The 22381-nt window shown below is 30.1% G+C and overlaps 1 protein-coding gene across 1 annotated transcript in view; it reads right to left on the reverse strand.

Moving 5' to 3' along the window:
• Window positions 1-1780: 1780 nt before the first annotated feature.
• Window positions 1781-22381, reverse strand: part of fdl (fused lobes) — a 122511-nt gene continuing 101910 nt past the window's right edge. The window contains exons 2-8 of the mRNA XM_065513653.1: window positions 11101-11286; window positions 10251-10849; window positions 7960-8695; window positions 7664-7887; window positions 7501-7595; window positions 3703-3797; window positions 1781-2887 (exon numbers count right to left, since the gene is read on the reverse strand). Coding sequence (XP_065369725.1) covers window positions 2728-2887; window positions 3703-3797; window positions 7501-7595; window positions 7664-7887; window positions 7960-8695; window positions 10251-10849; window positions 11101-11267 — 2076 coding nt within the window. The 5' untranslated portion in view covers window positions 11268-11286 and the 3' untranslated portion in view covers window positions 1781-2727. The remainder of the gene's footprint in view (window positions 2888-3702; window positions 3798-7500; window positions 7596-7663; window positions 7888-7959; window positions 8696-10250; window positions 10850-11100; window positions 11287-22381) is intronic.

Raw genomic sequence — 22381 nt, forward strand, 5'->3', positions numbered from 1 at the left:
TTATTCTTCTCTCACCAAACATTTTTTGCATTGCGGGCCTATGGCGTAGCGCAAAGTTTTACTCCTCTAGGATGTGTCAAAAACTGGCTTCACTCAGAAAATTTGTTTTGCATTGCCGGCCTTTGGCCGAGCGCTAAGGTTTACTCCTCAGGGGTGTATCAAAAACTGACTTCGCTCTGAACAGTTTTTTGCATTGCCGGCCGGTTTTGCGAAGCCAGTTTTTGATATTTATGGGTTCTGCTTTTGCAAAGTAGAACCCAACAAAAATGAAATAACTCCCAATACAGTGAAATAACTCCTAATTCCCAAAATAAAATGAAATAAAACCCAAAAAAAAAAAATTCATTGGGAGTTATTGTATTATGAAATAACTCCCAACAAAAAATTATGAAATAACTCCCTATGCGTAGGAGTTGTTTCATAATGAAATAAGTCCTAAGTTGTATGAAAAATTAGTTGGGTGTTATTTCATCTTTTCGTGGGGATTTATTTCATTTGGGAGTTATTTCACGGTACCTAAAAAATTATTTCGCACGGCCGGGTGCCGCCTGCATATGAAATATTTACTAGCGAAGCCGGTGTTCGAAATATTCAAATCATAGCTTCTTTTCATTACATTGAAGCCTAAGGATCTGTTTGTTTCACTGGAATCCAATAGAAAAATAAATTTTTTATACGAATAATAAATACAATTCAACAGCTGTCACGAAATGCATAGGGATGATACTTATTTCTTTTAAATTATCGATAACAAGTCGACATCAACACAACATTGTTAGTCCCCTTTTACAATACAGACATTGAAAGGCAGACAGACGAAGTTTGTAGGCGAGGGGTTGAAGAGGTAGAGTGTTTGTTATACAGGTTTAGGCAGGGCACACTTAGAAAGGTGACTGCATCACTACAATACAAAAACAACAGGTACTTTGTTTTTGTCAAAAAGTAGGTGAACTGTCAAAGTTTCCTGTTGTTGTTGTTGTTTTTGCTTTTGGGTTTGTTGTATTTTTCGCTACAACAACCACAAGTGAATTGACAATTCAAACTGAATAAAAAAAAATAATCAGCTGTTTCATAGCAGTCACCTTTCTAAGTGTACCATGGGTTTAGGTTAGTTCAAAAGAGAATGAGAAAAATCTCTACCTTTCAATTTCTGCATTGTAAAAGTGGACTTAGTAAATACCGATTTAGCGTTGAGGTGATGTCGATGTCGACTCGAAGTGACAACGACATACATAATAGGGGTGAATAACATTATGGATCAAGCATAAGTTGGTGGTGTATAAGTTTTTTCTGACTCATTCTTTAGGTGATACAATAACAAAATATGTACATTTCAATACATTCTCATGAATTAGGTGGCTCTCAGTTACCTATCTAGTTGTCATCTATGATGTGAGCCCTAGATTTGGAGCCCAGAAAAGCAGCAACTGTTTACATAAAATAAAGGTTATAGCAATTTGTATGATTAGATTATTTCACTTTGAACTTATGAATTTATTATATTTTAATCATATCTAAGGAACACAATGAACTGTTTTCGATATTTAAGCGTTATTTGGTTCACTTAACTACAGCCTTTTGTTTTAACTTGTGTTCTGTATGCTTAGATTTTTTCGTGCATGTTTTTTTGCTGCATTTTTCTTATAAAAACTAAAATCAAATTAAAAGCATTTCTCAAGTACAACCTGGAAATTATTACAATATTTTTAACGAGTGTATTAAAATTATGTTGCAAACATCTAAATAAAAAATTAAATTAAAAAAAAAGTATTATAAAAAATTTGAATAACAAAAACTTAAAGTTGTATGTATATTTAAATAGTTTACTATTTTGTTTAAATGTTTAGGCTTTTTTGTAATGATTTTTTATATCTCTCTTAATAAATTTTTATTCTTTGAATTTATTTAAGGTCACCTGGTATCACTCAAAAATTAAAATATATAAATATTCTTTTTATCTTTTACTTTTATCGTTTAATCAATTCTAAGCCTGATCTTAGCAATAATATTTTGTTTTTTTCTTTTGTTTTGTTCGGTTTTACTTTACTTTTTAAGATTCTTACAAAGAAATCTAAAATCTAAATCCATATACTCTTAATTACACAACTTTCATTAGGATTTTTCTTTATAATTTTTTTTTTTTTTTGAGAAAAGTGTGTTAGAATTTGTATTAGTGTATGTGAGTGTGTATGTGCGTGAAAATAATCCAAACAAATTATACATAATAAAGAAAAATAGAGGTATGAGTTGTAATTCTAACTAAAATAATCTATAATATTATTCTAATAACAAAAAAAAAAAAACACAAATAAAAAAATATATTGTAGAACAAAATGGGCTAACTTCTTTCTTATTTTCCAGTATTATAAAGTGTTAAAAAATGTGTTATTAGTTCTTTTAAAAAATTTCAATACGAAACCATTTTTTTTGTTGTTTGTTTTGTAGAAAATATTCCTAAAATCTAAAAAAAAACATGCATGATATTTGGCTTGTCTTTGTTTTGGGGTATTTTGTTTAGTTTGTTGTATAAATTCTAGAACTTTAAGGGTTTAGAGGAGAAACATAGTTTAAAACTTAAATTAAAAATATTCTTAACATTTCATAACATATATGAAGTCTTTTTTTGTTGTTGTTGCTGCTGTGGTTCGCATAACTTGATTGATTTTGTATAATGACAATGACATTCTGTCAGCTGTCATTATATATTTAGAATATTTACAAAAAATATCAAATACATTCACCAGGATTTTGAGCACAATATTTTGGAAATATGGGTTCGGCCTTAAGACCCAATTCAACGAGACGATTGCGGAATACAGACATGCGTTTGAAGACTTCTTGTGGCACTGTATCGATATCGTGTTCATCATCGGGATCAGACCATAATCTAAGAAAAGGATAAATAATTGTTTTAATTCATTTAGTAAATGTAAGGGAAATAATAAAATTCAACTTTGAACTTTAGATATTAAATAAAAAATTTTTAGAGTTATTTTAATTCTATTTAAAGGCCGTTAGAATTTATGAAAGGGTTAACTGTCAAACGAACTTTCATACTGCGCTCACGTTTTGGCATTTATGATCAGTATACTCAGGGAAATCATCATGAATAGATTGACACTTGAACAACGCTACCTATCCAAATTTACATTGGAAATCAGACATAGATTAGTGCATATTATAGAAGAATGTTTTATCGCAAAATTTTGTTCAGCGATTGGGCTAATTTTTGGCTTAACGGGTTTGAGTGAGACCAATCCACAACAGAAGAACCTACAGACTCCATTATACCCAGACAAATGCATCATCGTACCTTATTTCTTCAAAAATTAAGCCGGAGCTCGCGTTACAGTTAATGGAGATCGTTACCGCACCATGATCAATTATTTTTTCTTTGATATTATGAATGAGATTGATCCGGCCGAGAGATGATTTTCACCTGTTGTTGAACGCTATATCCGTCCTTGGGGATTTATCAAAAGAAGCTGATTAAATGACATCCAATTTCACTGATATTGCTTCAAAAATATGCCCGCTATCAAATGTCAAAGTCCCGAAGTCTCTATTGGAAGAAATGGTCTTCCAATAGGGACTTTATTGAAAACAGAGTATCGAAATCATTAAGTAAATTTACTTGAATTTTATTATTTCCGTACAATAATTTAATCTTAATTTTTAATAGTTTTTGAGACAACAACTTACCTTTCACCCAGAGCGGCAGATCTGGGCCATAACCGATTATCCAGTTGACCTTCATCAACTTGTTCTGTCCAAAGACAAACTTCGCCGCCTAAAACCTAAAGAAACAAATAAATAAAACGAAAAATATATATTAAAACTTTAATGCAATTTTAATAATTTTGTAATTTATTATACAAAATAATTTCAAACATTAAGGCCCGTTTTCTCAATGTATCGACAAACTGCCTGTAACTAAATGTCGACATAAATTTATTAGGGCGATAAACTGTCCGTTAACAATTTCGGTTTTCTCAATATACCGACAGAAAACATTATTTTCAGATGGCAATACCTCTCAAAATAGATGTGAACAGTTGACAACATGTTTACATAAATCAGCTGTTTAATGTGGCCATCGACAGCCGGAATCTTTTGAAAAATTCACTATCCTGCATGTCTGCCAGGTAGGCATGATAAACTTTCAGCATTCACTTGGAACTCATGTTCTTCGAGTTCATCATCCATCAAATTAATGTTAATTCCTCTATTAAACTTTTTTTATAAAATTTATTTAATTTCTTTTACAAACACACATAAAAACTATGAACAGCAGTCAGCTGATTGAATTTATCTGTACGATAAATAAATAATTGGAAGCTTTGCGACAGAATAGAAGCAAATGAGAAATTCAGAAAACCAAATTTCTTTAATCTGCAGTTTTTCGTTGGGAAAAAAGATAATACCCTAAAACGGCCCTAAGTTTGCTAAACCATTAAATGATTAAATTTTTGCAAAGCAGTTTCGAAAAAAAATATATTTTTTCCGAACATAGACATTTACAGACGGATCTTAAAGTATTATATATCAATGTTTTTGGCTCTAAGGGCCATTGACTTCAAGTATGCTCCTAAAACCTTAATATGAGAAAATTAAAGTTCGCAAGAAATCATTAAACATTTGCTAACGAAGTAATTCGATAATTCCATCAGAAACATTTTAAAATGTAATTATACAAAACAAATTAATGTAAAACAAGTAAGAGCTATGTATATTCTGCTGTGCCGAATCTTATATACCCTTCACCTTAAAAATATTTTTATTTAAACAAAATGAATTTTTTTTAATTGTTTTTTAAAAAAAAATTTTTTTTTGTTTTTTTAATTTTTTTTAAAAAGATTTTTCAAATTTATTTTTTGATGTTTAAAAAAAAATTGTTGGAAAAAAAATTTTTGATGAAAAATAAAATTCGGGTTAAAAAATATTTTTCCCGATTTTGACGCATTGTAGGTCCAACTTACTATAGCATTATATAAATCGCTGCAATGGATTTTGAAAATATGAAATGTCTATATTAATGACTTAGTAATCCAGATATAGATCAAAAATAGGGTAAAAATCGAGACTGTCCCGGTTTTTTCCTTATATCCACTCATGGTGAAGGGTATAATAAAATATTGGACATTTTAATCAACCATATTTCGACGTCATTCAAGTTGGCTATATTTTTGGCGGCTGTCTAGCGTAAATCCACCTACTGTGGGATGATTCAGGCTCACATGGCCCGTTTTTGACCATCATATGTAGGGTTTTTAATTTACCGACCTTTTTTGATTCCCGGGAATCGGTAAAATTTTTCTCTACATTCCCGGGTACCCGGCTATTCCCGAAATATATAATGATACTGTAAATTAGGAATATTACAGCCAAATTTCATATAAAAACTTAGTGTTATAATTATTAAATATCAGAGCTTCGAATTAATTAATAAAATTTGAGCTTATTTCACTAAAATCTTAATCCGCAATTAAAGAATGTCAGCCTTTCATTCCATAAATCCATTCTTAATATTTAATTTAATTAATTTTAAAGTTATTTAATAACAGAATTTATCCAAACTTTGAATGATTAAATTTTTGTTCAATCAATCATTTACAAAATTAATTGACAAAAATTGTCTTAATTGTGATGTACTAGATTTGAATTGAAGAAAAATTTAACCATTTAATAAATTTTTGAAGCTATTTTGTTATGGATTTGAAAAAGAAATAAAGAAATTAGAATGATTCAATAAGAAATAAATTCTATAAATAATGAATTTACTTTTTAAATTTTCATACGAAAAACCCCAAATAAATAATAATAAGCGGTCTATTATTGCCGAGATATAAGCAAAAAACTGTAAACAACTTTTCACTGTTTTTTTGGTGAAAAAATAGAGTTCTAACTTGTTTTCTATGTATTTTAGTCAATTTTTAATTCCCGGGATTCCCGACTAAAAATCCCGGGAATCGGGTAGTGAAAAATTGGCAAAATTCCCGGGAAATTTGTATAAAAACCCTAATCATATGTCAATGTCTCCCACGGGGCTATCACGGGTTCGGCTGCGAATTTTGATATCCGTGCTTACTGGGAAACTGCTTGATTTGTTCGCATGCTAGGAGACTGAACACTCCATACAATGACTTCTGTAGAAGTAGCCATGATGAAGACGTGGAGGAAATGGTTGAACATCTCCTATGTCTTTGCCCTGCTCAATCAGGGGCTCGGACTTCGATAATAGGTAGTCCGTTTTTGCACGGTCTAGCGGATATATCTACTGTAGGCGTCAGGAAGATGGATTAGTTCATACGTGCGTCAGCTTGTTTGGGCTCTGAACCCATTTCCGACATGTGAAGGACCTCTTGAGGACTTGAGGGTCCTTAAGGTATCACAAAGGGACCAATTTATGGACCCCAATGAGCTGGTTAATACTGGCTGCCTTCATAACATAACCTATCCTAGCTTAAAAAAATATTTACCATGCGTTGGTCATCATGGAAAATTCATGTACTACATGAAACAAAACTCTCGTTGTTTTGTGGATAGCATGGGTAAGTTGTGAAAATAATTAAGCTTACCAATTTTAGCCAGTTTCAATAGGCTTCGTTCTCGTGTATGTGCCAAATTTGATTGAATATTTTCAAAATTGCGAACTCTACTTTTCGCACAAGATTTACATGGACAGCCAGGCGGACGGACATCTTTTAATCGACTCAGAAATTGATTTCGAGACGATCGGTATACTTTAATGTGGGTGTTAGACTAATTCCGTCATGTACAATTTACATATAATATTTATGAACATATTCTTATTATGAATGAAAAAAGTTTGGGAAAACAAAGTTATGTTCGATTAATAATATTTATTCAAAAATTCTTTGCAACTATAATTTAGAATATATTTCTTTTGGGCTGGTTCGTACTATTCCGATATTATAAAATATGGCGGAGTGAATTGCTCCGAATTCAGGTGTGGGTTGAATTTTGGCTTCGATTCATAAAGTGTTCTATTTATGCGGCGTTTGACCGGACCTAGAGGTTTAAAACTCTAATGTTATTCCAACACCGACTTCGCATAGTTAAGATTTTTCTGGACAGCATGACTAACTGCAAACCACAGGGTTTGTGCTACTATGCTCATAGGACAGACCAATTTTGTTTTGAATTAAAAATAAAGAATGGAGATTTATTTTATCTTTAAACTCAAACCAGGAGGTCTAGTTCATTTCTAGTTTGGGGATTTATATTACTTTCTTGGGAGTTTATTCCCAAAGTTCCCAATTATGTGGACTTAGCTTTGTTCGTAGCGCCATTTATATATCATAGAAAGATAATTTAATTAGGTTACGATTTTGTTAACATTAATTCAGAAAAGAAATCTTCAAAAACAAAATTTTTCAGCAAATTGATAATAATTTCCTAGGATATCTATAACAATATAATATATTTCTCCATATAAATTTAGAGCAGTCTCATCTCCACCAGTTTTTAATATCCTACCTGTTTTCTTCTGGTTTTATCTAAACGCATGCGTTCCCAAGGACGGTGTTTGTAAACATTTTGCCAAGTACGATACGGCGAACAGGCAGCATCCCCTAAAAAAAAACACAAACAATTCCTTTAATTACATCAACTATTCAATTTAACTAATATTTAAACTCACCTGTTGCCCTCCAGTTTCCAAAACCACAATCCAAATACCAGGCATCCACATGAGAAAATATCACATTAAAACCATTATCGAGTAAATCATAATTTTCCTGCCAAGTACTGCCGCCCCAAACTTGTACCGCAAATTGTGCTTTAGGAAGACAGCGAGTGTTGGTTAAACCACTCGACCAGACTGATACTATTTTTGGTTCCACATTGTTATTAGCTATTTTTAAACTAGAAATTTTATAAAAAAGAAAAACAAATTAAATAAATTATTGTTAAAATCTTTAAAAGCTAAATACTTACCGAGCCATAGCGTTTAACATGAAATCACACCATAGTCCCCTCAAATCGGTATCATTAAAATACTGAGCCCAACATTCCAAATTCACCTCATCGCCACCCAAATGAAAGTAGTCGGTGGGTCCCGTTGAATTAAGTAGCTCTTCGTAGAGACGTTGTAAAATTAAAAACGTATTATTATTCTTAGGATTAAGTTGGCCACAAGGAGGTTCACCACAATAAAAACTCCAAGGTTGTTGATTTATACACAAACTCAGCTCGCCCATGCCACGCTTGGGACCCCAATCCCAGCCATTGCCCGCATGTGCGGGCGCATCGATTTCCGGTATCACTTGTACACCATGTAATTTTGCAAATGCTGTAATTTCTCTTACATCCGCATCCGTATACGTTTCTCTATCTGAGTAGGCGCCATGGGCCGCCAACTCTGGATAGTATTTGGATATGTAGGGAAAACTTTGTGAATCGGTCATGTGCCAATGGAAACGATTAAGTTTTGAATATGACATGCCGGCAATTGTGCGTTTTATAGCCTCTACTGAGAAATAATGACGTGAAGTGTCCAACATTAGGCCCCGATATCTAAATTTAGGAGCATCGATTACCACAACTTTGGACAGAATGCGCAGCTGGTTTTCCTCATCATCGAACCAAATGAGTTGCTGTAATGTGCTCAGGCCATGGCGGGCACCAAAAAATGAATTGGCTGTTATTTGTACATTATAGTGTCGCTTCTCATCTGTAATTTAATTTAAAATTTTATTTCATTAATCTATTTCTTATATTTTTTTTAATTAAATGAATTTTACTTATAACTGGCAATTTCCCTTTTACTTTTGTAAAAAGGGAATTTCAAAATTTTTATTAAAAATGTATCTGTTTAATTTGAAATTTAGTTTGCAAAAATATAAAACTTTTCAAAACTAAAATTTCTCTTGATGGGAAATTTTTTTATATAAGGGATATTTATAAAATTGTCATAAAATATTTTTCATTAAGAAGAACTTATAACATATTTGCCAAAATTTAAGAAAATTTATCTTCAACAAAAATTTCCCATAGATAAAATATTTTTTGTGAAAGGGAAATTTAAAAATTTTTATTAAATTTCTGTTTAATTTGAAATTTAGTTTGCAAAAATATAAAAAGTTTTAAAAATTCACTTATAATTTAAATTTCCCTTGAAGGGATTTTTTTTTATATAGGGGAAATTTTAAAATTTTTTTGAAATTAATTGTTATTAGGAGGAACTAATACAAAATTTTCAAAAATGTAAGAAAATTTTTCAATAACAAAAATTTTCCTTAGAGGGAAATTCTTTCGTAAACGGGAAATTAAAAAATTTTATTAAATTTTGGTTTAATTTGATATTTACTTTTCAAAAATATACAATTTTTCAAAAATTCATTTAAAACTAAAATTTCCCTTGATGGGAAATTTTTTTATATAGGGGAAATTTTTAAAATTTTTTGAAATTAATTGTTTTTAGGAGGAACTAATACAAAATTTGCAAAAATGTAAGAAAATTTGTCTAAAACAAAAATTTCCCGTAGAGGGAAATTCTTTCATAAACGGGAAATTTCAAAAATGTTATTTAATTTTGGTTTAATTTGAAATTTACTTTGCAAAAATATACAATTTTTCAAAAATTCGCTTAAAACTAAAATTTCCCTTGATGGGAAATTTTTTTATATAAAGAAATTTTGAAAATTTTTTGAAATTAATTATTATCAGGAGGAACTAATACAAAATTTTCAAAAATATAAGAAAATTTGTCTATAACAAAAACTTCCCTTTCGTAACCGGAAATTTCAAAAATTTTATTAAATTTTGGTTTAATTTAAAATTTACTTTGCAAAAATATACAATTTTTCAAAAATTAATTTAAAACTAAAATTTCCCTTAAAGGGATTTTTTTTATATAGGGGAAATTTTCAAAATTTGTTGAAATTAATTGTTATTAGGAGGAAATAATACAAAATTTTCAAAAATGTGAGAAAATTTGTCTATAACAAAAATTTCCCTTAGAGGGAAATTCTTTCGTAAACGCGAAATTTCAAAAATTTTATTTAATTTTGGTTTAATTTGAAATTTACTTTGCAAAAATAAACAATTTTTTCAAAAATTCATTTAAAACTAAAATTTCCCTTGATGGGAAATTTTTTTATTAAGGAAATATTGAAAATTTTTTTCAATTAATTATTATTAGGATGAACTAATACAGAATTTGCAAAAATGTAATTTATTTAATCTATTTTTTATATTTTTTTTTAAATTAAATGAATTTTACTTACAACTGGCTGTTAGCTGATAACTTTCATCTGTTTCAAAACTCAACTGCATATCGGCAAATTTATGTATGGCCACATTCACCGTCAACGTTTCGATGTCATTGTGTTTGCGCAAACCAAATGCATTGGCCAATATTGAAGCAGCCGCTATATTCTCACCCCTCAAACGATGTGACTCATGTTGTCCGGCATCCGCAAAACGTCTCTGCTGTTGTCTGGTCTTGGCTTCATGTGTATTATCCGGACTATTGGGTTCTACATTGGCAGTACCCTTTTCAGCTACCTCGGGCATTTCTTCCCTGAAGTCTAGTCTTTGTATGCGCCTTAGATCCTTGAGAAACAATTCAAACGATTGGCGAAAATGTGTCTCCACTTGTGTGTAGGGAGTGTCTAGACGCAATTGTATATCGTCCATGGAAAAGGTAAGTGACTTAGAACTAACACCCGTTTTAATGGTGGGACGTGGCCAAATGTTAATGTCGCCACATGTCATTGAACAGGTCATAAAAGGCACTCGTTTTTCGCCCTTCGGCATGCTGAGAAAATGATAGCGAACACATTTGTCACCTTCGCATTTGTAGGTCCAGATTTTTTCGACGGGTCTAGAGAGAAAATAAAGGATGATAAGAAAGTAATGACAACAATTTTATATCGTGGAAGCATCGAACATCAATATAGTGTAATATAATACTTTCATGACATTAATATTGAAATCGTTTTCAGTAATTTATTTTAAGCAATTTTTATGTTTTATAGAATATTACTTTCAGTAATTCATTTAATTAAATTTTATGTACTTTCAATTATTGTATTATTTTGATTATTTGATTACAAAAATGAAATTACTACTTACATTGGAAATTCATTTAATTGCTCATGATTGCCCGCCAACTTTTCGTATGTGTTAATGTATGATTGCGGTTTGATGCCACCCTGATTCCAGTACAAGACCATTATAACGAATATGGTGGCGGTGAGTAGCATGAGTAAAGCTCTACGCAATGAAACGGCCAAAGCCATTTTGACAATGTAACGTAACCTAAAAGTAAAAAAAAGAAAACACAATGAGTATAAAAACAATATATAAAAACTTAATGAAAAATGGGAATGAATTGAAAAAAAAAGAAAACAGTCGTTAATTTAAAAATTATTATTAAACATGCAACACAAATAAATGGAAAGCCAACCTTTAAACGGATATTCGCATCAACCGAACTCAAATTGGTGGTTCCATTATAGGCAGAGGCAAAAAAAGCCAATAACAACAAAATATTGGTAAGAAATTATGACCTAAACTAAAACTAATGAAATTGAGGTTTAATAACATTTTGCAAAAAAGAAAAAAAAACGAAAAATAATAATGAAAGAGGAAAGGAAAGAAGTATGGTAGAATAAGGACTGAGAGTAAGTCGAACTAAACACTATTTACAATTTCCCATGATGGCACATTTTTAAATTGTTAATAAGGGGGAATTTTAAAAAAATCACTTAAACAAAAATTTCCCTTGATGGAACATTTTTTTATATGTGGGGAATTTTGAAAATTTTTCAAAATTAGTTGTTATTAGGAGGAACTAAAACAAAATTTGCAAAAATGTAAGAAAATTTATCTTCAACAAAAATTTCCCTTAGATGAAACTTTTTTGTAAAAGGGAAATTTCAAAGTTTTTATTAAATTTTGGTTTAATTTGAAATTTACTTTGCAAAAACATACAATTTTTCAAAAATTCACTTAAAACTAAAATTTCCCTTTATGGGATATTTTTTAAATAGGGGAAATTTTTAAATTTTTTTTAAATTAATTGTTATTGGGAGGAGCTAATACAAATTTTTCAAAAATGTAAGAACATTTTTCTTTAACAAAAATTTCTCTTAGAGGGAAATTCTTTCGTAAACGGGAAATTTCAAAATTTTTATTAAATTTCTGTTTAATTTGAAATTTAGTTTGCAAAACTAATAAAAGTTTTAAAAGTTCACTTAAAATTTAAATTTCCCTTTATGGGATATTTTTTTATATAGGGGAAATTTTTAAAATTTTTTGAAATTAATTGTTATTGGGAGGAGCTAATACAAAATTTTCAAAAATGTTAGAGGGAAATTCTTTCGTAAACGGGAAATTTAAAAATTTTTATTAAATTTCTGTTTAATTTGAAATTTACTTTGCAAAACTATTAAAAGTTTTAAAAATTCACTTAAAATTTAAATTTCCCTTGAAGGGATTTTTTTATATAGCGGAAATTTTGAAAATTTTTTGAAATTAATTATTATTAGGATGAACTAATACAAAATTTTCAAAAATGTAAGAAAATTTGTCTATAACAAAAATTTCCCATATTTCGTAAATGGGAAATTTCAAAAAATTTTATTAAATTTCATTTTAATTGAAATTTATTTTCCAAAAATATACAATTTTCCAAAAATTCACTTAAAATTAAAATTTCCCTTGAAGGGAAATTTTTTTATATAGGGGAAATTTCGAAAATTTTTTGAAATTAATTGTTATTAGGAGAAACTAAAAACAAATTTGCAAAAATGTAAGAAAATTTGTCTATAACAAAAATTTCCCTTAGAGGGAAATTCTTTCGTAAACGGGAAATTTCAAAATTTCTATTAAATTTCTGTTTAATTTGAAATTTAGTTTGCAAAACTATTAAAAGTTTTAAAAATTCACTTAAAATTTAAATTTCCCTTGAAGGGAAATTTTTTTATATAGGGGAAATTTTGAAAATTTTTTGAAATTAATTATTATCATGATGAACTAATACAAAATTTTCAAAAATGTATGAAAATTTGTCTATAACAAAAATTTCCCATAGAGGGAAATTATTTCGTAAATGGGAAATTTAAAAAAAATTTTATTAAATTTCATTTTAATTGAAATTTATTTTCCAAAAATATAAAATTTTTCAAAAATTCACTTAAAATTAAAATTTCCCTTGATGGGAAATTTTGTTATATAGGGGAAATTTTGTAAATTTTTTGAAATTAATTATTAATAGGATGAACTAATACAAAATTTTCAAAAATTTAAGAAAAATTGTCTATAACAAAAATTTCCCTTAGAGGGAAATTCTTTCGTAAACGGGAAATTTCAACAATTTTATTAAATTTCTGTTTAATTTGAAATTTACTTTGCAAAAATATAAAAATTTTCAAAAATTCACTTAAAACTAAAATTTCCCTTGATGGGAAATTTTTTATATAGGAATTTTTGAAATTTTTGTTTTGAAATTAATTGTTATTAGGAGGAACTAATACAAAATTTGCAAAAATGTAAGAAAAATTATCTATAACAGAAATGTCCGTTAGAGGAAAACTTTTTGTCAGAAATTTTAAAAATCTGGAACTTTAAAAAGAAGACTTATTAAGAAATTTCCCGAGAATTGCTAAGTAGGAACCCTAGCTTTGATACTCTTTGAGACTGTGATGTTGAACAGACAATAGAATGTGCAAGCAGAAGATTCATTAGAGACCTGTTTGTATTTTTCGGTATTTTTACAATATTGTGGTGGTACATAGTTTTTTGGAGCAGTAAATAATATTGACAAGAATCGCAAATTCTGCCTCGGATAGTAGCTCTGTAGCACATTCGTAACTCAGTGTTTCCCATGTAAACATATTGAGTAAGAGTAAGAGTTGTAGCAATCTATTTTATACTAGTTTAACTTATCCCACTCCTTAAAATTAAACCTCCTGTAATTATCACTTTAACATTTAATGATTATCAGACATTATCTGACACACATACAAAAAAAAACACACACAAAACACAACTGCGAACATGCAATCAGTGAGATTGAAATTGATTTCAGACTGCAGAAGGATGGCGTGGGGGTAGGTCGGAGTTTTTATTGTCTCCTTAATGTATAGTGAGTCGTAGTACGTTATTGCCATGACTAGGTCATCGTCAAAAAAAAAAGTTAAATGACAACAAAGTTAAAGTTATTCCTTTCGTTTTTAAGGATTTATTTGGTTTTAGTTAAAGTTTTATTTAAAATTTAGTGGCGCCTGTTTAAACACACCTTTTTCTCATCAGTTAACATGTAGCGAATGGAACACTGCTCAGGAACTGTGAATGTTAGTAGGAATTGGTGTTGTCTTTTATACGATAAAAATACTAACGGGCTCAAATTGGATGATTTCGGTGGCCAGTTCACATCACCTCCACGTAGGGTGACCATGCCCTCAAATCATCCAGAAATGGCTAAACCGTAAAATGGGAGAAGCGCACAGAAAGTTGCCCGAACAGAACACCGATTTTAATAAAACAATTTTATAATATCCCTCCATGGTGATTTGGCAAAACAAACTGAATAAATGACAGCCAATTCGACAGATGTAGCAATATGGCCGCTCTTAACTGTCAAAATTCAAAGATCCTATGGGAAGAACCTTTAAATCTAAATGGATTACGAAGATTATTATTGAATTCGATCAACTTTATTCGCCATTTGATTAATATCAAGGCCACATTCCTTTTAGTCTTTAATTTTTTAACTAAATGTTTATGAATATAGTGCCAACTATTAGACATACCAGTTTTATTGACTTTCTTCCTATTTTTAGCCTGCACACACTAAAAATACATTTAGGTTATCTTAAACCTAAAAATTAAACAAAAAGTTCCAAACTGTCTTTATAGTTTGAATTTAATCATATGTAGCTAACACAACATGACTTTGAAAATGTATTTTTGTTTATAGTTCATCAATAAGTTTTCTCTGGAATGTCCTTTTCGTAAAGGAAACAGAATTGATGGGAGTTTTATTTTAATGGCATTTTAATACAAAAAAAGGCAATATTTGCTAGACACACTATGTGGTTTTTGTTCATTTTTTATTTCAATTTAATCCTTTAAAAAGGTCACATAATTATAAAGACATTTAGATGTATAATCGTATGATTACAGGAATGTATAAGGAGAATGATGGGTGACGGAGCAAAGCCAGGAGTTGTATTTGAATATTCTTCTTAATTAAGCAGCATTATTCAGTTAAACAAAAACTAAAGGCTGTAAATGATAAACTATATATAAAAATAAATGAGTTGAACATGTTGTGTTTTGTTCATTTTACTAGTAAATAATAAATAAAAGAAATTTATAAATTCTCAGCTCAGTAGTGCAGCAGGTGAATATTTGTATGAATTAATTTTCAGTGAATAGAATAAACAAAAGGGACGTGGTGTTAAAAGGGTGCTGTTGCTAGTGATATATGGAGTGATGCTAGGATTAGTAAAATAATGTCACAATTAAAAACTTAGTCGGAAGGGTGAGGCAAAACTTCCCAACCACTTATTTCCAAATAGTTTTTAACAGGTATTGCAACATATGTCCGAGCGCTTTCATCATGGAATATTACGGTTTCGGGTCTGGTCGCATATTCTGGTCATTGTTCGGCCAATGGTGACAACAAACGAATCAGTTGATGTTCTGGCCAGATTTCAGCTGTCCATAATAGATAGGACCCTTTTAGTCCCACCAAATACGGAGCACTACTTTAGCGTGCTATTTTATAGCGTTCAAGACACATTTCAGACATGTAACATCGTAGTTCAAGGTCTCTCGGCTTCAATTCGTATAGTACCCGATTTCCCAGCTTTTGGATTAATCCTGTTACTAGTAAACGCTTGGAAATTGCTGCTTATGTAGCTCTGAATGATTTTGCAAGCTCTTGGAATGAGATCGAAAAAATCTTAATATACATAAATGTCAATAAAAAAGAAACCACTAAACCTACATTTTTGATTTTTATAATTTCTACATTTTTCATTTCCGACCCTATACAGTGGTTGACAAAATAATGGAAACTTTTTCAAATATTCAATATGTAGCCCAAAAATTTAAAATATTTTTTTAAAATATAATTTTATAATTGTATAATTTTATTTATATAAATTAACTGATAAACAAACAACATTAATTAATTATATTCTGAAAAAAGGGAACAAAATTAAAAATATTCACTATTTCGCTACTGACTAAACAATGGAAACTTTTTAACTTCTGCAAGAAAGATTGTAAAATGAAAATAATATTTAAAAGAACGATGTCAAAAGCATCCTGTTTACAGTTATTTTATTTTAAAATTCTGGCAATTTTTCACAATTTCATTTTCTAAGTTTTTCGCATAATTGCTTTTTTTTCAAAGTTAACGATTTTAAAGCTGGTTTAAAACAAAAAAGTATCTGTGACAAATATTCAATAAATAAATCAGCTGTTTCAAAAATTATAAAGAAATTTCGTGAGACAGGTTCTGTAAAAACTCAACATTTAGGTGGAAGACCTCGTAAGACTACTCCTAGACAAGATAATTTAATAGCGAGAGAGTTCAAGAAATTCCCAAAAATAACTCCTCGAGAGGTTGGTTATAGCCTAAAATTAGAAATAAGTACCCGAACAGTTAGTCGCAGGGCAAATGAGGCTGGTCTAGGTTGCTATCGTCCTGTGAAAAAACCACTCATTTCTAAAAAGCACCATTCTGCTCGTCTACAATTTGCCAGGGATCATTTAAACTGGTCGATACAGAAATTGAATACTGTCCTCTTTTCCAACGAATCCAAATACAATTTAAGAGGCAGTGTTGGGAGAACTTTTGTAAGACGACCAAAGGGGAAAAGATTAGATCCAAAGTACACAAATAAGACTGCAAAGTTTGGCGGTGGCAATATTATGGTATGGGTAAGTTTTTCAGGGCAAGGTATGGGCCCAATTCATATTATAAAAGATACCATGACAGGTATAGGATACAGAACCATATTAAACGATGTTATGTATCCATACGCTGAGGAAAATATGCACCTCGTTATGAGATTCCAACACGACAACGACCCGAAACACACCTCTAGGGTTGTAACCGAGTGGTTACAATCCAACGAGGTGTTTTAAAGTGGCCTGCCCAATCGCCAGATCTCAATTTCATAGAAAATCTATGGGAAATTTTAGATCGTAAAATAAGGGCCCAAAATTACACCAGGAAGGAAGATTTATCGGAGGCGGTTATAAGGGAATGGCAAAATATTTCAAAGGAGACCATTGACTCTTTAATTGGTTCAATGCATCGTCGATGTGTAGCAGTTATAAAAAATAAGGGATACTCAACAAAATATTGAGTTATTGCAAAGTTTAGACCATATTTGATAAAAATAATACCTAAGTTTCCATTGTTTTATCAATGCCGTAATAAAGAAATCTTTTAATTTTGTTTTCTCATTTTTAGAATTTAATTAATTATGTCCTTTGTTTTTTGTTAAATTAAAATTTCAGATTTTAGGCCACTAATGAAATATTTGGAAAAGTTTCCATTGTTTTGTCAACCACTGCATATTCTGAATCCGTATAGATTGCGGAGTTTATTAAGCCATGTCTGTCTGTCTGTTGAAATTAACTTTCCGAAGCCCCCAAATAACTTACATACACGATTCATACATCAATATGTCCGGAATTCTTCAGGCTCGGTTGCTATTTAAAATCGAGAAAATCGGTCCACAAATGGCTGAGATATAAGGACAACCTCGATTTTTGACATATTTTTTTACCTATATCTGGATTACTAAGTCATTAATATAGACAATATTGATACTTAATGATAGATATTTCAAAGTCCTTTGAAACGACATGTATAAGACCATTCAGCAAAAGTTTTTTTTTTCGCTAAATATTAAAAAAAATTTAAAAAACAAAAATTAAAATTTATAAAAATTCGAAAAAAAAAAATTTTACAAAAAATTAGAAAAAACAACTTTGGAAAATAAAATAAATTTTGTTTACTTAAATATATTTAAAAATTTTATTTTGAAGTATAATTCGGTGAAGGGTATTGTTTTTTTTATAAAATTTTACATCAATTTCCGCACTGTCTTTTTTTAATTTTTAAATAGTCCGAGTACTGAGCTAACCGGACTGCTTTCTTACCGAATGTGTTGGGAGCTCCTTTGAAAAAGCTTTCTATTTGTTTGGCTTTAGAAGCATCATGTGGAACATTTCTTCTTCTACCTGAACCAGATTTTCTATCAACGGACAACTTCTCCAGATACGGTTTAACCCCTAGTGGATCAAGGCTTTAAATCGTTGAAAAAGTTTTATTTTGTTTATGAAATATTGAAAATAAGGATGTTATTTACAAAATTTTAACTTTATGGAGGACCTGGAAGGTACTGAAAGGGAACTGGTACCGTTGGGTCAGCATCAGCCAAAAGATAAAAAACTCCTAGATATTTGTTTACATTTTATTAATATATTGATTAGTTTTGTAACTTTTATAACATTTTCTTTTACAAGTCTATTTTTGTGGTATTTTACGAAAAAGTATTTTCTTTTTACGAAAAAGTATGTTTTTGTCACACATCAAAGCTGTGTTAATTCTTTAACGAAGAAACTTTAAAAAAATGTCAAGCAAAATTTCAAAATTTACTCAGTTTTCTTTTAACTCCTTTTAAAAGTAAAATCCTGCGGGTAAACTGTGCGTCTCTGTGCGTTTTATTATAAATTATACAATGTAGAAAAAAATCATCACTTTCATTTTAGTTTTTTTTTTTAGTTTTTAACCAACCATTTCATATTTGTTTGTAATTTAATGAAAACGTGTAATTGTGATAATAAGTATTTCATGACTGACATGACTGACTAGAAGTCATACAAATAAATAATAATAATACTCATTATCATCATCATCATCATACAGCAGGCACAGAAGAGTGGAGTGTTTGAAAATTTTTGATACAAAATATTGTTGCTGTTTTTCTTGTTATTCAGCTGTTTTTGATCCTTTTTGATGTTGTTGATGGGGAAAATTTATATAAAAATAGCAACAGCAACAATAAGAGAAAAAAATAGAAGACAAACATATGGCAAAAATATAAAAGGTAAATATTTGCAATAAGGACATACATGTATGAACATTATAAACATACAACTGACATGCTCATTAGGATGGCTTTAATTTTATGGAGTAAACAAATTAAAAACGATAAATTAACAACTGAAATTAAAGTAAAACCCTTCACCATGGGTCCGCGAATTTTTTAATTTTCCGGCTCTTAACACTGCTCCTGTCCTTAACACTGCATCTGTCAGTTGACTCCTGTCAAAATTTGAACAAACTGCGTCATTTAGCTTGTGTTTGATAGCCTAACTAACTCGTGATTGGAAAAAAGTGAAGATGCCGGACGCCCAGTTGAGGTCTCTAAACCCGAAACAATTGAAACAAATCACGAATGGTGTTGGCCGATCGGATATTGAAAGTACAAGAGATTGTGGAAGCCATAGGCATCTCACGTGGCTTCGTGGTTTCAATTTTGAATGATCACGCAAGATGGCTGCAGCGATTGGTTACAATCGGGTGCTCAATGGCAAAAATCCATGAATTAGGCTCCGGATTTAGCCCCGAGTAAATATTTCTTGTTTCCAAAACGATTCAGCACAACCGATTATAGCACTCTTACTTGTTCATTTTTCTCATATTGTTTTGAGCAAGGATTCATATAGAATTTGAGTTTAGCTATGAGAGATCTTGGATCTCTAAACAATAAATAAATTTGTGCCTTTATGAAATTAGTGAAACAGCATTTTACTTATATTTTAATTGGAAATTTCAAAGTATTTTAGCATCCATATAAGTTAGTCCCCATCTAATGTAAATAGAATACACGTACATGTAAAAGTACTTTTACAGGTTAAATTATTGTCAAAGTACAAATACGAATATAAAATGTACTTGTACTTAGTAAATGTGAACAGTGCCGTGCTGTCATGTTAGTGTACAACGTATTTATTTACATTTAATATTTAGGTCTCCCATTCTTCTCTCATATTTAGCTGTATGTCATTTATGCATATTTTTTTTTTCATTTATTCATTCATTTAGTCATCCATTAAGGATTTAAAATAGAAATTCAAAAACAAAAAGGGGTTCACAGGAAATTGTTGTGCCATTAATCTTATATTTTGTGTAAAACGTATAATAACCAGGAAAACTGAAAATATATTTGAGGGCTAACGAAAATGATCCAATATTTCCTTAGAAAATTTATGATTTACGTTATTTCTTATTAATAAATGAATAAACTAATAATTACACTGTCAAACAGCATTTTTGAAACAGAATAGCTACAATATAATTCTGAAAAGGCATATTAAGTAGATAATTTTTAGAATAAACTTATAGTCCAACTGGTCTGAATTTTTTTTTACAGTGAGTCAAAGTTTAAATTTTTTGATCGAAGGTAACATTATAATAACTGAACAAGTAAGAGAGCTACATTCGGCTGTGCCGAATCTTATATACCCTTCACCAAATTATAATTCAAAATATTTTTTTTTAAATATTTTTATTTAAAATTAAAAAATATTTCGAAATTTTTTTTTTTTTTAAATGATTTAAAAATTTTTTTTCCAAATTGTTTTTTAATTTGTTTTAAAAAAGTTTTTACCAATTTTTTTTTTTAAATGGAAAAATAATTTATGACAAACTAAATTTTGGTGAAAAAAAAATCGTGTTAAACAAATTTTTCCCCGATTTTAATTTTGTCAGATTTTAAGATTGCCAAAGTTTGAGCACGATTGAAAGATGTTAACACGAGCCACTGGGGCCTCAAAGTTTTGAAAATCTCGATTTTTTGGCAGTTTGGCGACTTGTTTTTGTTGCTCGTCCTTTGTAAGTAATTGGTTGTAATCTGTAATGAGCTTGGCTCTTCGCTATTGTGTAGAATATAAAATATTATAAACAGTATGGCCTTTAATTTGATGTATGACACGGGCAAATTGCTTTAGCCGTTCCAGAGATATAGGTCGCCAAACTGTCAACAAATCGAGATTTCATAACTTTGAGGCCCCAGTGCATCTTCCAATTGTGCTCCAACATTGGCAATCCTAAAATCTGACAGAAAGAAACATTTTAGGGGGGTGCCGCCAACCAGTAATCCAGATATAGATCAAAAATAGATAAAAAATTTTGTCCCGGTTTTTTCCTTATATCTCAGCCGTTTGTGTGCCGATTTTGTCGATTTTAAATAGAAACTGAGCCGGAAGAATTCCCGATATATTGATGTATGAATCGTGTATGTAAGTTATTTGGGGACTACGGAAAGTTGATTCCAACATACAGAATATATATACTTTATAGGGTCGCAAATGAAAAATGTAGAAATTACAAACGGAATGACACACAAACTTATATATATTGTTACGTTTTAACCTTTTCAAAACGTTAGTTTATTTCCTTTAAATAAACCGGATACTTTTGATTGCAAATAAAAGCCGTTTAGTAGTTTAAAAGTTGTAACAACTCTTTATTTATTCAAAATGTGCAACAACCACAGAATTAAACAGCCACTCAATGTTTTTTATACACGATTATAAATTCTCAGAAATACAGACACAATTTATAATGTACACGAATTTACTTGAAAAACACAACACACTTTAAGGCACTCAGTTGATGTTTATTCGAAAAGCGTCTCTGATAAACTCACTAACGACTGCAACCTCTGCCACTATTTATAACACTGCATAACCATCTAGAAAGCTCTATTTCTACAATGTTCTTTAACTGAATATTCGAGTTCGAATATACGGTCGCAGCATTGCCAACTTACGATCAATGGTCAACTGAAAGCTTTTATTTAATAATGCCCACAATTATGTTACAGTTTGTCATTACAGCACTGCTATTTGAAAGCATTAGGCTACTTTTAAATAAGCCGTTAAAATCGTTATATTTGAATTCAAGTACAATTACGTAACAATATATAAGTTAATATCTGAAAGAATTCTTATTGTCAGAGTTATATTGTGATATTTTATGGGGATCATTTTTGTGGAAGATCTTAACCCTCCATCTCCTCTCTTTAGGGGTAAATTTTACCCTTTTTTCGAGAAAATCAAAAAAAGTCCTGTCAAAAAGGACATTTAAGGATTAAAATATTCTACGAAAATATTGCCGGAAAATTTCAGTGGAGGTTACCAAAGATACAAAAGATACGCCATCTCGGCTCTCACATTTTTTTAAAAAATCGCCAAAAATCCTTTTATGATCAGAATGAGTTATCTCATTTAGTTCAAGAGATATTTACACAGACAAAAATTGCAAATGTTATTAAATAATTAATTAAATTTGTTGGTGATCAACTGAAATTAC

This window comes from Calliphora vicina, chromosome 5 (assembly GCF_958450345.1).
Source record: "Calliphora vicina chromosome 5, idCalVici1.1, whole genome shotgun sequence".
NCBI classification, from domain to species: Eukaryota; Metazoa; Arthropoda; class Insecta; order Diptera; family Calliphoridae; genus Calliphora; species Calliphora vicina.